The sequence below is a fragment of the Bufo gargarizans genome, chromosome 1 (assembly GCF_014858855.1).
Source record: "Bufo gargarizans isolate SCDJY-AF-19 chromosome 1, ASM1485885v1, whole genome shotgun sequence".
In the NCBI taxonomy this organism is placed as follows: domain Eukaryota; kingdom Metazoa; phylum Chordata; class Amphibia; order Anura; family Bufonidae; genus Bufo; species Bufo gargarizans.
Window position 1 is genome coordinate 282047605 of NC_058080.1, and position 15656 is coordinate 282063260.

The following is a 15656-nucleotide window of genomic DNA, read 5'->3' on the forward strand; positions in this document are numbered from 1 at the left end:
TCTCATATCCATATATCTATCTCGTATCTATCTCATATCCATATATCTATCTCGTATCTATCTCATATCCATATATCTATCTCGTATCTATCTCATATCCATATATCTATCTCGTATCTATCTCATATCCATATATCTATCTCGTATCTATCTCATATCCATATATCTATCTCGTATCTATCTCATATCCATATATCTATCTCGTATCTATCTCATATCCATATATCTATCTCGTATCTATCTCATATCCATATATCTATCTCGTATCTATCTCATATCCATATATCTATCTCGTATCTATCTCATATCCATATATCTATCTCGTATCTATCTCATATCCATATATCTATCTCGTATCTATCTCATATCCATATATCTATCTCGTATCTATCTCATATCCATATATCTATCTCGTATCTATCTCATAATTTTTTTTTTTTACATTTTTAGGTCTGGGCTTCTAAGCACTTTGGTTGGAGAAAAGTCTGTTACTCAAAGATGGGAGGTAAGGAAGAAGGCATATTTTAGTAGTATGCCTATAATCTGGCATTTAATTGTCCAGTACTACTTAACAATCCAGGTCCTTACAAGATGAGAAGCACAACATGGTATACCTAATTACATGCACACAGCTTTATAGCAGATCCCTGTAATAATCTGCAATACAGCACCCCATAGAGATCTAGGGGCCCATAATGTACCTCCAAGTTCATATATGACATGTTCCATCATCATGCCATATTACGGAGGTTTTATACCATAGAAGCTTTGCTTTACCTGTAGAATACGGTACTATACAGTATGGACACGTGCCGTTGTGGAATAAAGCGGTCTAAAGTGACATACCAACATATAATATTGTATCATACGTATATTTAGTGAACCATGAAATGAATTGACCATATATAACCCATATAATGGATGCCCCAGTAACCTTACCCCTCCGTAAGCTTGGCGAGGCCTAGAAGGACCAGCCATGGAGACTGCATATTTGGATAGTGCCCTCTATTATTTTCTATCTTTTGTTATCACCGTACCTTCCTGTAGTCTTTCCGCATTATCCACCCTAATCCGGTACAGGTCACTGATGCTGGCTGCATATCTACATGTGTCATTTCTTTTGCATTGTATGTTATTTTCTTGAGAAATAAAGACATAGGGAGGGAATTATTAAACTGGCACAAAGCAAAACTGGTTTAGTTACCCATAGCAACTAATCCGATTTCACCTTTCATTTTGGACAGCTCCTTTGGAAAATGAAAGGAGGAATCTGATTGGTTGCTAAGGGCAACCAATTCCTTTGCGCTAGTTTGACAAGTTTCCCCCATGTTCTCTGTGGGGCTGTTATTGAGTTTTGGGTCTTTTAGGGCTGGCATTTCTACAAACCATTGCCCGGCATGACCCTTAAATCTGTGCACCTGGCTGGCATGTTATTTGTACCTCATTTCACCACAGCAACACCGTAGAGATGAGCTCCATAAAATCGGGGAGATTGAATGTCTTCCTCTGTGGTGTGTGTCTAATCCTCTTCTCTCGTGTCTATCCAGAGAGGAGAAATCAGCAATTTCCAGTATCTGATGCACTTAAACACTCTGGCCGGCCGCTCATACAATGATCTCATGCAGTACCCGGTCTTCCCGTGGATCCTGGCAGATTTTGACTCTGAGGTAATTGGGGCTCACAAACCTTTCTAAAACTGATGATATGGGTCTAATGGTAAAGCTCCCCTTCTGAACTGTTCTTAGTGGTGTCCGGTTAGGCTCTGTTCACATCAGCCTTGCAGGTTATGTCAGATTTAGAGAGGAGCTGTCACCAGAAAATGCAGTGCAATCTGAAAGCGGCATGTTATAGAGCAGGAGGAGCTGAGAGGATCGATGTATAGTTTTGTGGGAAAAAAGTCGGTAAAACCTACAATTTATACATTTATGTCTTTGCTTTTTCCATTTCCTGTGAACAATAGGTACATACAGGAGATGTGATCACTGATTGATAGCATTGTGTGTATAGCTGTCAATCATTGATAACCCCTCCCTCCTGTGCCAATAGGTATTCAAAGGAGGTGGAAAAAGCAAAGATATAAATGTATAAATTACAGGTTTTACTGAATCATTTCCTATAATACTATATATCAGTCTGCTCAGCTCCTCCTGCTCTATAACATGCTGCCTGCAGATTGCACTGCATTTTGTGGTGACAGGTCCGCTTTAAAGGGGTTTGCAGTGTGATGACATTAAGGCTGTTGCACATGACCGTATGTATTTTGCAGTCTGCAATAATAGATCCACAAAAATACGGATGACGTCCGTGTGCATTCTGTATTTTGTGGAACGGAACAGGTGGCCTCTAATAGAACAGTTCTATCTTAGTCCGTAATGCGGACAATAACAGGACATGTTCTATTTTTTGGCGGAACGGAACTACGGACACGCGGAAACGGAATGAATACTGAGTAACTTCTGTTATTTTTCCCGGACCCATTGAAATTAATGGTTCCGCATATGGTCCGCAAAAAAATAAAACGGAATGGACACGGAAAGAAAATAAGTTTGTGTGCATGAGCCCTTAATAACCTATCCTCAGGATAGGTAATCAATATCAGATTGTCAGGGATCCAACTCCCTGCCGACGAGCGCAGCGTCCTTTTCATGGTTTAACTACACGCTGTCTAACTCATGATGGCGGCATAGTGTAATTACAATTGCTTGTCCCATTTAAGTGAATGGGAGAGGAAGCTATAATTAACCTACACTGCAGCTACATGCTACACAGCGCGCAATTAAACACTGGAGTGGATTTAGCGTGTGCACGAGCCACCTGCAACCTCTTCAAACAGATGATCGGCAGAGGTGCTGTGAGTTAGACGCTTACCAATCTACTATTAATGACTTATCCTGAGGATAGGTCATTAATATCATCACATTGCACAGCCCCTTTAATGGGAAGATTAGTGCAACATGAAGCGCTTTTCTTCCTGTCAAAGTGACAGACAATGTGACAGAACCCAGTCGGTGGTGTTGGTGTCCATTTTATGTGATGGATATGTCACATGGAATACAATAGTTTATATGGCAGCTCTTATTGCTGCTACAATCGACAACACCATAGTGTTCCGTTAATCTTTGTGCCGCTTCTGGACTTATGGGGGTTTTCTCATGACAAACAGTTATCCCTTATCCATGCTATATGGGATAAGTGTCTGATTGGTGGGGGCCCCACCTTTTGAGAATGTGGACCATGTGTTCTCCTGTCTGAAAGGAGCGGCAGTCATTCATGCGCACTATCAACTTCCCTTCAGTTTTATGGGACTGCTGGAGGTAGCTGAGTAAATGCAGTTCCGTTAAGTGCCCAGACCACATGCCATTCATTGTGCATGTGATGGCTACATCCAATTCAAAATGAAGCTGTTATCATAACCGGCAACACGTTTATTGTCTGCCCCTGTGCTCATTTACTGCAGCACATGTGCAAGAGTGGATCTCTGCGCAAGCGCTGTAGGAGCAGAGTGTATTAGCTGGCCCCCAAACAAGCCTTAGGAGCCTGCGCAGTCAGTTGGTGTAATGGGTGGGGGAGAATGAGAGGTAGAGGGTGTGGATCATCGCTGCTAGGAGGTGCAGTGGGTGGATGCTGAGAAGAGCTGCATGCATCGCAACTGACAAGCCCACAACCAGGAAGAATGAGGAAAGCTCATCTTGATCGAAACATGCATCAAGGTACTTACTTTGCTTTATAGCAGGCATGCTCAACCTCCAGCCCTCCAGCTGTTGTAAAACTACAACCCCCACAATGCACTGCTGTAGGCTGTTCGGGCATGTTGGGAGTTGTCGTTTTGCAACAGCTGGAAGGCCGCAGGTTGCATATGATCACAAAGTGCAGTGTCATTTTTGATTTAAAAAAAAACCATTTAAGGCTACTTTCACACTAGCATTAATATTTTCCGGTATTGAGTTCCGTGGTCTCAATACCAGAAAAAAAAGCTTCCGTTTTGTCCCCATTCATTGTCAATGAACAGAACGAAATGCTCCAAAATGTATTCCGTTTCGTTCTCATACCGGAGAGCGAACCACAGCATGCTGCTGTGTGCTTTCCGTCCTAGGATGCGGCGCAAGACGGATCAGTCATGACCCACAATGCACAAAAGAAAATGGATCCGTCCCCTATTGATTTTCAATGGAGTTATGACTGATCCGTCTTGGCAATGTTAAAGATAATACAACCGGATCCGTTCATAATGGATTATCAGTATCAGTATTATCAGTAACGGAAGCGTTTTGTGCTGAACCCTGCCGGATCCAGTAAAAGCGCTGGTGTGAAAGTAGCCTAACACTTTTTAACTACACTAATACATTGTAGAAAACTATCCAGACAGATGAGATTTGTGTTGCTGAGGTACTTAGCTTTCAGAGGATTGTCTAGACTGGATAAAATTGTAACACATTCTAAGCAGAGGAGAATTAAAATTAAACATTTTCATCTTAAACTGGACAACCATTAAATAAATCTATTGTTCTCCCACAATCTCATGGCGGCACTCTGCAAGCTGGGATAGAACTGTCAATAATGAGCACCTACTCATCCTGGTATATGCAATCAGTGTCAGATAGGTGAGGGTCTCACCTCTGGGACCCACACTTATCTGTAGATCAGAGCCCCCAAAGTGAGTGAGAGCGCACCACGCATGCATGTCCGCCCTCCATTCATTTCTTTGGGACTGCTGAAAATGTGCGGTACTCTCTCTCTCAATTTCAGGGGCCCATTCTGGAGATAGGTGCGGGTCCCAGAAGTAGGACCCGCACCTATCTGACATTGGTGGCATATACTAGCGATATTCCACTAATATCCCAGATGATAAAACCCCCCTAAACATTTTAGGAAAACGTAATGTATCGGTTATGGAGGCCATTTAATAACGTGTACTTCTTATATTCTATTGAAGGAGCTGGACTTGATCAATCCTAAGACTTTTAGAAACCTTGCCAAGCCTATGGGAGCACAAACTGATGACAGACTGGCACAGTATAAGAAGCGTTACAAAGATTGGGAAGATCCCAATGGTGAGTTTTTGTAATACCATATTTCAGATAATGCCAAAGATGACCTGAGCTTTCCCCAGATACCACCATTTATCAAAACTGCCTTATTCTAAAGTTATTAGCCTACTATTACACTCTAGGGCAAATCTGTTCTGATATTCAGTTGCTGTAGGTTGCGTCCTGTAGTGGAGCCTGGTAATGTAGGACGTAGGTTAGTGTCACATGTCCTGCTGATGTCAGGACACCTCTCACTGCCCTAAGGTATAATGGGATAGCAGACACATGACAAATCAGGAAGTAGGATTCAAGCATGGGGGGTAAGAGAAAACTGCAAATGGGGTAAATCTGAAAAAATTGGATGAACAGGAGCTAGAGTAATTGATAAAAAATACACTTTAAAGTGATTATTAGTTTATGGCACAACCCCTTTAACTAGGAGTATCACACTAAGCAGATACATCAATGGCACTTGCCTCAGTGAAAACAACTGCTGTAGGAACAATTATAATTTTTTTAAATTTTATTTTATTTTTTTTGCTTTTCAGCCTCCGATTACTGAAGCAGGTTTATTAGTTGTCTACATCATTGTAAACCCTCAATATTTATCATTTTCACTATGCGTTTTTTTATGTAGGAGAGACACCAGCTTATCACTACGGGACACATTATTCCTCCGCTATGATTGTGGCATCGTATCTAGTCCGAATGGAGCCATTTACTCAGATCTTCCTCAGGCTTCAGGTATGTATTTACTGTTAACATAATGACCTAATTTTTTAAAACAATATCTCTATATCTAATCTATCTACATCTTTTATTGATCTGTCTTAACTCTCTCTATGCAATCTATATATCAATGGAAATAAGTTTGAAATACAAATATTGATAGTAAATATTACACCCATCCATTTTCCCCATTGTAGGGTGGACACTTTGACCTGGCCGATCGAATGTTCCACAGTGTACGTGAGGCCTGGTACTCTGCATCCAAACACAACATGGCAGATGTGAAGGAACTAATTCCGGAATTTTTCTACCTGCCTGAGTTTCTTCTCAACTCCAACAACTTTGACCTTGGTATGAGCTTATAAAATAATAAATAGCAATAAGGGTATTTTCACACTAGCGGTTTTCTTTTCCGGCATAGAGTTCCGTCTTAGGGGCTCTATACCGGAAAAGAACTGATCAGGCATATCCCCATGCATTCTGAATGGAGAGTAATCCGTTCAGGATGTATCAGTTCAGTCTTGTTGACTGATCAGGCAAAAGATAAAACCGCAGCATGCTACGGTATTATCTCCGTCCAAAATGCCTGATCAGTTGCCGGAATTGACATGTATTAGTGCTGGATCCGGCAATAAGAAACGCCTCAAGGACGACTCCGTCCTTCCGGTCTGCACATGCGTAGACCGGGAAAACTGTGGAAAAAAAATACAAGACGGATCGGTCTATCCGCATGACAAGCAGAGAGACAAATCCGTTCTTGCAATGCATTTGTGAGATGGATCCTCATCTGGATCCGTCTCACGAATGCTTTATCACATCCAGATCGGCGGATCCGGCAGGCAGTTCCGACGACGGAACTGCTTGCCGGATCACACTGCCGCAAGTGTGAAAGTAGCCTAAATTTTAACATAATGAAAAAATTCACATGCTGTGGTTAAAGGGGTTTTCCATGCTCCTGATATTGATGACTTATCCTGTTATCAATATCTGATAAATGGGGACCCAAAACCCCACAGCAATCGGGTGTTTCCTGCAGCCTCTGGCGCTATAAGTAGCACTTTGAATGGAAAAGGAAGCACAGCTCTGTTCAAAGTGTAGTGGTCATATCGAGTGCCGGCAGCTCAGCTCCCATTCACTTCAGCACAACCACTATACTTGGAACAGAGCTTTCTGCTTCCTGCTCCATCCAAGAGCTAGTGCTGATGCTAGACGCTGGAGGTACGACCGTGCGGGGTGTCGGGCCCCTACTGATTTGGACATTAATGACCTATCCTAAAGGTTATCAATATCAGGAGCCTAAAAAAAAACCTTTAAGACTATATGTTTATTCTGAGTCTCTGACGGCAGTTCCATCACTTTTGATGGCAAGATTTCTACAGTATGCAGCGCTGCTGTTGACATCAACATGATGGGAGCCCCAGTGGACCCCATTATACATCAATGAGGTCTGTCAGGTTACTTTTGGGAGAATCTGCAATAAAGTTTGTGGCTTCCATTATGAATGTTAACCAGTACAGAGATGTAACCAGAACCTACATCTACAAATCTCAACAAACTTTGTTACTTTTTCTGTATTAAATCTTATTCCATATGCATAAGGGATCATGGCCCATATGCAGAACCATTCACTTCAATGGGGCCACAAAAAATACGTGTCCGCATGGCCGTTCTTGCAAAAAAATAAAAAAATTTGTCCGCATTACAGACAAGGATAGGACTGTTCCATTAGGGGCCAGCTGTTGCGCAGAATGCACACAGCCAGTATCCATGTTTTGCGGATCCGCAGTTTGCAGACCACAAAACATCCAACGGTCATGTGCATGAGCCCTGAATAGGAAGAAAACAGCATGTAATATCGTCCTCTATTATATACATGTACATGACTTAACCAGTAGTTAATAAAACAAATATGTTACAAGGCAAGGGAAATCTGGAGGAGTTGCAGGTAGAAACTAAGCTCGCTGCTACTTTTTACAATGAGCCAGTGATATTTGAGAGCTGGAATCAAATTATTTGTATAATTCTTTACCTTTCCCTACATTCATTTTGATAAATTTTCCCCGATGGGTCAGCACTTCTTCATCTAGCTGGTTATGGGAAACCTGTAAATTTGTATATACCATGGGGAAAACTTATCAAGACGTTCATTATCAAGGCCTTTTATACGACAGTCTTGATCTAGCTTGTGCTAAAGTGAGAAGTGCCTACTTTTTAGGACACATCTGGACCTTTATAAACCAGAGTCAAATCTATGCTAGCTGTAAGCTATCATTTACACCAGTTTCTGGTATAAATTATTGTAAATTTCCCTGGCCACAGGAGCAGTGATGGCCAGTTCGCCAACGAACACATGCGATCTGCCATCTTGACTCACAAGTCCTGCGATGCACAGGTAAGCCCTTATCTGTGACGGGAGCCGGTCTGAAACAAATTCGGTCACCGGGAGCAGGCAGTCCCGAGAACAGCCGCTGCGGGCCTTCATCGGGCTGTTCTCAGAACTGCCTGCTCCGGGTGACCACATTTGTTTCAGACCGGCTTGCGGCGCAGGCACAGGTAAGGGCTTACCTGTGCATCGCTGGACTTGTGAGTTAAGATGGCAGCCCGCATGTGGTGGGCGAACAATGCGAACTGGCCATCACTGCACAGGAGGACACCTCCCCTCCCACTAGCCACGCTATCTTTTCAGAAAAGTGGCGAGCATGGTGGAAAAAAACTTTTTTTTTTTGCGCAAATGGTGGTTGCGCAACTTTTTGATGCCACTTTTCCGACGCATGGGGGTTGATACATTTCTCCCTATGTGTTGTCTTTGGTATTAAAGGGGTTTTCCAAGCTTTTCCTACTGATGACCGAGGTCTTCTCACTGTTTTTCCTATGTCAGTGACGACACGTTCATCAGTCACGTGGTCTAGGAGCAACTCTGCCCCATAGAAGTGAATGGGGCTGAGCTGCAATACCAAGCACAGCAGCTATACAATGTACGGTGCTGTGCTTGGTAAGCTGCAAGAGGGCAACAGCGCTCACAGAAACGCCAGTGCCTTCTCAAACAGCTGATCGGCTGTGGTCCCGGGAGTCAGACACCCACTGATCGGATACTGATGAGGTCATTAGTATCAAAATCTCAGAAAACCCTTTTAAACTGAAATACTGTATTGCATTCCCGTCAGCTCAGACTGATGACAATGAAATAATAAGAAAATTAAAATCTTCAAAATGCAAGACAAATTCTTATGGCGAAAATATGAATTTTATAAGACCTCATTTTGGATTCGTTTTTTTTCCGTTATTAACATATCATCTATAATTTTATTATAATTAGCATTATTATTTTCAACGTACCATTAAATGAACCAATTAATTATCCCGTATTGCCTGTCCTTTATTTCTGCAGGTTGTAAACAAAATGGAACAAAGCTTGGTGATGTAATACTACCCCCATGGGCCAAAGGGGACCCTCGGGAATTTATCCGTGTGCATAGAGAGGTAAAGGGAGAAGGCAATGTCATACATACATTATATTCTATGGATGTTTTCAACTGAATAGATACCAGTTTCTTTTCCAAAATAGTGCTTGTATCGGTACCTGTTGCCTGTTTTGTTTATCTGTACATTTTTTTTATGAGCTGCTCTTATGGGATCCGTAGTATTGAAAACCAAAAGGGTGGTCCCTAGAGGGAGATGGTGTTTAAACACTCTCCCAAGGTGTACTGCTCTGTAACAAGGAATGTATAGAACGAGTGAGGGGCAGTAACGTTTTAAAACTTAAACTTTAAATTTTAAAACGTTACTGCCCCTCACTCGTTCTATACATGGGATCCGTAGTATGATATGAATAATTAATTAAAAAATGAAATAAAAACAACTTATATAGTATATAATACATTTTTTAACTATATCACTTTTTGCTTGTAAATGCGTACCAGAATTGTTATAGATATTTTCCTTTTGATAAATGTCTATTACTTTAGCGGACAATGTGTCCCAGTTTTCAGCATAAAGGCTATTACTGTTCACTCAGGCTCTGGAATGTGACTACGTCAGTGCCCACCTGCATGAATGGATAGACCTGATCTTCGGGTACAAGCAACAGGGGCCAGCTGCTGTAGATGCTGTCAATGTTTTTCATCACCTTTTCTATGAGGGACAAGTGGACATCTACAACATTAATGACCCTTTGAAAGAGACCGCTACCATAGGCTTCATTAATAATTTTGGCCAGATACCTAAGCAGGTAAAGAAGCTTTGAAGTATTTCTATTTATGAGGATTATACTTATAAGAAAGAATGGAGGGCCTTATATTCAACCACACGGCATTGATTCCGTCTTGTCTGGCCGTTGTATTGCATATATGCTATTTACTTCCTTAAGGCTACTTTCACACTAGCGTTCGATCGGATCCGTTCTGAACGGATCCGATCATAATAATGCAGACGGAGGCTCCGTTCAGAACGGATCCGTCTGCATTATTTTTAGCATATAACAGCTAAGTGTGAAAATAGCCTCGTACGGATCCGTCCAGACTTTCAATGTAAAGTCAATGGGGGACGGATCCGCCTGAAGATTGAGCCATATTGTGGCATCTTCAAACGGATCCGTCCCCATTGACTTACATTGTAAGTCTGGACGGATCCGCACGCCTCCGCACGGCCAGGCGGACACCCGAACGCTGCAAGCAGCGTTCAGCTGTCCGCCTGTCCGTGCGGAGGCGAGCGGAGCGGAGGCTGAACGCCGCCAGACTGATGCAGTCTGAGCGGATCCTCTCCATTCAGACTGCATCAGGGCTGGACGGCTGCGTTCGGGTCCGCTCGTGAGCCCCTTCAAACGGAGCTCACGAGCGGACCGACGAACGCTAGTGTGAAAGTAGCCTAATTTAGGCTACTTTCACACTAGCGTTCGGGTGTCCGCTCGTGAGCTCCGTTTGAAGGGGCTCACGAGCGGACCCGAACGCAGCCGTCCAGCCCTGATGCAGTCTGAATGGAGCGGATCCGCTCAGACTGCATCAGTCTGGCGGCGTTCAGCCTCTGCTCCGCTCGCCTCCGCACGGACAGGCGGACAGCTGAATGCTGCTTGCAGCGTTCGGGTGTCCGCCTGGCCGTGCGGAAGCGTACGGATCCGTCCAGACTTACAATGTAAGTCAATGGGGACGGATCCGTTTGAAGATGCCACAATATGGCTCAATCTTCAAGCGGATCCGTCCCCCATTGACTTTACATTGAAAGTCTGGACGGATCCGTCCGAGGCTATTTTCACACTTAGCTTTTTTTTGCCATTTTAATGCAGACGGATCCGTTCTGAACGGAGCCACCGTCTGCATTAATATGAGCGGATCCGTTCAGAACGGATCTGCCCGAACGCTAGTGTGAAAGTAGCCTTATCTGTAATTTTAATTGAGTGGTGGTGGGGGGGGGGGGGGGGGGTGCACTACTGTTGGTCTTCCCATCTTTTCCATGCCATTCATGTATGAGATGTGAAAACACCAAATGCCCAGTACTCTGAAGCCTAAATAATTAGGGTACCATCACACTTGCGGCAGAATGATCTGGCAAGCAGTTCTGTCGCTGGAACTGCCTGCCGGATCAGGGAATCAGCATGCAACCGGACAGCATTTGTAGATGCATTGCAAGAACGGATTCGTCTGTCCGTTTGTCATACAGACAAACTGATCCGTTTTGATTTTTTTTCGTTCTGCGCATGCGCAAAATGTATTTTGAATGCCGGCACTAATACATTCCTATGGGAAAAAATGCATTCAGGCAAGTGTTCAGTTTTTTTGGCCAGAGATAAAACCATAGCAAGCTGCGGTATTATCTTCGTCCTGAACAGTCAAAATGACTGAACTGAAGACATCCTGATGCATCCTGAACGGATTGCTCTCCATTCAGAATGCATGGGGATAAAACTGATCAGTTCCTTTCCGGTATAGAGCCCCTAGAACATAACTCTATGCCGGAAAAGAAAAACGCTAGTATGAAAGTACCCTTAGACGTAATGCTCCAGTTACGCCTTCACTTTTAAGTATATGAATCCAGATGCTTCCAAACTATATTCAACATCATGTAGCTAATTCAGCAAAAGTGGACTTCACTTTATTGAATTCAACATATTTAATATCTTAATATGAATGTTTCTTACCTTTCCTTCCTCATTCAGCTATTTAAAAAACCTCATCCACCAAAACGTGTTAGGAGTCGCATGAATGGAGACATATCATCAGTGTCTATGCCCTTGGGATCTGCATGTGACAAGATATTTTTTCATCATTTGGATAATTTGAGGCCATCCTTGGCTCCGGTCAAAGGTATTGACAATAGAGAATACACACTAGTAACATCCTTACAGCTATTATTACACAATTATGGCATCACAGTAAAGCACAAGCTGTAAATACAAACAGTATTGTGTCTTCACTATAGAGAGCACTCTATATACTTATACTATCAGACATAAGCTTAGCCTATAAATACACACAGACCTTTATCATCTCAGCAGAACACAGCCTATACATACACATGGCCTACCAATACAGTTTTGTGATGTCAATAAGGGTGGCTTCGCATCACGTTTTTCCCATCCGTTTAACGTATACAAAAAAAGTATAGGTTATACGGATGCCTCAGACTGATGCCATAAAGTGGCATCTGTTCACCATAGAGTTCCATTGTAAAAAAAAAAAATGTATATGTGCTGTGTTTTGGTATCCTAAAACGTGATGTGAACACACCCTAAAAAATACTTTAACCACAAAATCAACACAAGCTAGTATAACAGTAGAACAAAGCCTGTACTATACATTGTGTCTTCATTGCAATAAACTCCAGCTCATAAATACACCCGTTCTATTTGACATAATACAAAATGATATTATTTAGATATGTTTGTTGAATAGAAATGTTGGAGGGCACAGCGGGAGTCGCATGTGTGCTGCGACTGCTACCCCTGAATCGCAAAAAATTCCAACTCTGCTGGATTTTTTGCAATTCGGGGCTTCCAGTTGCGGCACACGTGCGACTTGTGCTGCGACCCCATTAATTTGTATGAGATCACCACTACACTGTGATGGCCCTGCAATCTTGCACACAACACCTGTCACGTGACCAGTGGCTCTGTGTGCAAATTATGGTACTGCTACATATTCACCCACCCCAGTGTGACGTGTCAGTAGAAAAAGACCTATTGTTACACTCCTATACCTCTGCATGTGTTATATAGGCTTATTAATATCCATGCATTCATAAACCTCTGTCATTTTTCTAAGAACTGAAAGAGCCCGTTGGTCAGATTGTCTGCACAGATAAGGGCATTCTGGCTGTAGAACAGAACAAAGTTCTCATTCCACCCACCTGGAACAAGACTTTTGCATGGGGCTATGCAGACCTCAGTTGCAGACTGGGAACATACGAGTCCGACAAGGTTTGTAATACTGACCTTCTCTGCTGATATTAAGGCAACGTTTGCTTGTTACATTGGTACAAAATATTTCTCTTGTTTTCCAGGCTGTTGTTGTCTATGAATGTCTATCTGAATGGGGGCAGATTCTCTGTGCCATTTGCCCAAACCCCAAAATGGTTATCACTGGGGGAACAAGTACGGTGATCTGTGTATGGGAGATGGGAACATCAAAAGAAAAGGCAAAATCCCTTACATTGAAACAGGTTTGTAAAAAAACTTGCTGTGTAGTCTGAAGCACCACATATACCTGTATTCTGTTTGTCTGGTCTGGACTTTCCCCCCTTTAACAGCAGTCTGAGTATATAGTCCGGACCCCTTTATTACAGAAATTTGGCTGTATAGTCTCCACATCTACATACAACAACAGTCTGGTTGGGTAGTCTGAGCCAACACCTATTACAGCATTCTGGTTTTGTGGTCTGGACCACCTCCTATAACAGCAGTCTGGTTATGTCATCTGGACGCCCCCATCCTTCCCCCACACACTCTAACAGTTTTGTAGTCTAGACCACTTCCTATAAGAGTAGTTTGGCTGTGTAGCCTCCCGTTATAATAGTAGTCTGAACCTCCCCTTATAATAGCAGTCTGGTTGTGTAGTCTGAACCTCCCCTTATAATAGCAGTCTGGTTGTGTAGTCTGAACCTCCCCTTATAATAGCAGTCTGGTTGTATAGTCTGGACCTCCCCTTATAATAGCAGTCTGGTTGTGTAGTCTGAACCTCCCCTTATAATAGTAGTCTGGTTGTGTAGTCTGAACCTCCCCTTATAATAGCACTTTGTGTGTACAGTCTGGGCCTCCCGTTATAATAGCAGTCTGGTTGTGTAGTCTGGACCTCCCCTTATAATAGCAGTCTGGTTGTGTAGTCTGAATCTCCCCTTATAATGGCAGTCTGGTTGTGTAGTCCGAACCTCTCCCTATAATAGCACTTTGGGTGTACAGTCTGGACCTCCTGTTATAATAGCAGTCTGGCTGTGTAGTCTGGACCTCCCCCTATAATAGCAGTCCGGTTGTGTGGTCTGGACCTCCCCCTATAATAGCAGTCTGATTGTGTAGTCCGAACCTCCCCCTATAATAACAGTATGGCCTTGTAGTCTGGACCACCTCCTATTACAGCAGTCTGGTTGTGTCGTTTGAAGTGATCCTATAACAGGAGTCCAACTGTGTAGTTATCTAGATTTATTTTTATTTTTATGATGGCCTATTCTCATTAGATTGGTGGGAATCCGACTTTCTCGCCCATTTTCCTTGGGGGACACAGACCTTGGTATAGCTCAGCTCCCTAGGAGGCGTGACACTAAGTAAAACTGTTAAGCCCCTCCTCCATCAGCTATACCCTCAGCCTGGAGATAGAGGCTACCAGTTTTAGCTTAGTGTCCAAGGAGGCAAGACACTCCCTGCTACTGCAGGGCTGTTTTCTCCTTGTTGTAATTTTTTCTCTAATTTGTTATTTTATTTTTGTTTTTTCCTAGGGATACCAGAGACGCATTGGCCTCTCTGCTCTCCCGGGGTGAGCTGCGCCAGTGCCAACTATCTGCACTGCTGCCTCCCCCACAGAAGCAATAGGGGATCTGGGCAGCAATGGCTCCCCTACATCCCGCCAGCTAGGGGGTCGCCCGCACGCAAAGCCCCTCTCCCAGCTTCCTGCCACTGCGGTGCCAGTAGCTGTAGGGGCGACCCTGCTGGAAGGAACTGAGGGTGAAGACAGGTAAGATGGCTTTTCCAGCCCATACCCTGTCCCTATTTGCACTGGGTTTGGGGGGGCACCCGTGGTCGTCATTTGAGCGCTCTGTAGATCTCCCCATCTGCGGCTGCTTCCGCTCCCCAATGGCTGATTCCCCACGCTGTTTATTGGGCCCGGATTACTCTCCTGACATCCTTCTCCCTCCCCGCCGCCGCCGCTCCGTGCGTGATCGGGGGGCGGGGCTTAGGCCCGACATCGGCGGTTCGGGCTCGGCGGGGGACATTGTGACAGAGGAGGCTCGGTGAGGTCACCCACCTGCATATCGCCGCGCACTTGGGCCTGCGGGCCTTATTCTACGGACATAAACCTGAGAGTCACGGCAGCAGGGGGCGTGCTCTTTTTTCGCGCGCGCGCGCGTCATTGGGGGCGGGGTTACGTTCTCCTTCACAGGAGACATTCAAACGTGTAGGGGGCGGAGCTTCTTCCCGCGCCTCTGCTGAGGTTTTTTGCCGCGCTTCCTCACTCCGTTCTGGAAGCTGAGCCACGTGGGAGACTCCTGGTGCATAGATTGCGTTCTGGGACGCACGCTCTCTGCTGTTGCTGCCTTTCTGCAGCTGTTGATCTGGACTTCACTCCTGACGTTCTTCTGACACTGGTAGGACAGTTAACCCTCTCCTAACCCTCCTGGTCATAGCTGCTGCAACCCCTTGTGGTCTCTGTATCAGGGTACGACCACTCTTTCAACATGTCAGATCCCACGGGTGCCCCCAAA

The 15656-nt window shown here is 44.0% G+C and overlaps 1 protein-coding gene across 5 annotated transcripts in view; it reads left to right on the forward strand.

Moving 5' to 3' along the window:
• The window catches only part of WDFY3 (WD repeat and FYVE domain containing 3), a 315047-nt gene that overhangs the window by 285943 nt on the left and 13448 nt on the right, over window positions 1-15656 (forward strand). For all 5 annotated transcript variants that reach the window (XM_044304189.1, XM_044304218.1, XM_044304197.1 and 2 more), the window contains 10 exons: window positions 451-505; window positions 1548-1667; window positions 4934-5051; window positions 5665-5771; window positions 5954-6107; window positions 9145-9236; window positions 9772-9984; window positions 11905-12052; window positions 13010-13164; window positions 13248-13406. In XM_044304189.1, the coding sequence (XP_044160124.1) occupies window positions 451-505; window positions 1548-1667; window positions 4934-5051; window positions 5665-5771; window positions 5954-6107; window positions 9145-9236; window positions 9772-9984; window positions 11905-12052; window positions 13010-13164; window positions 13248-13406 (1321 nt within the window). The remainder of the gene's footprint in view (window positions 1-450; window positions 506-1547; window positions 1668-4933; window positions 5052-5664; window positions 5772-5953; window positions 6108-9144; window positions 9237-9771; window positions 9985-11904; window positions 12053-13009; window positions 13165-13247; window positions 13407-15656) is intronic.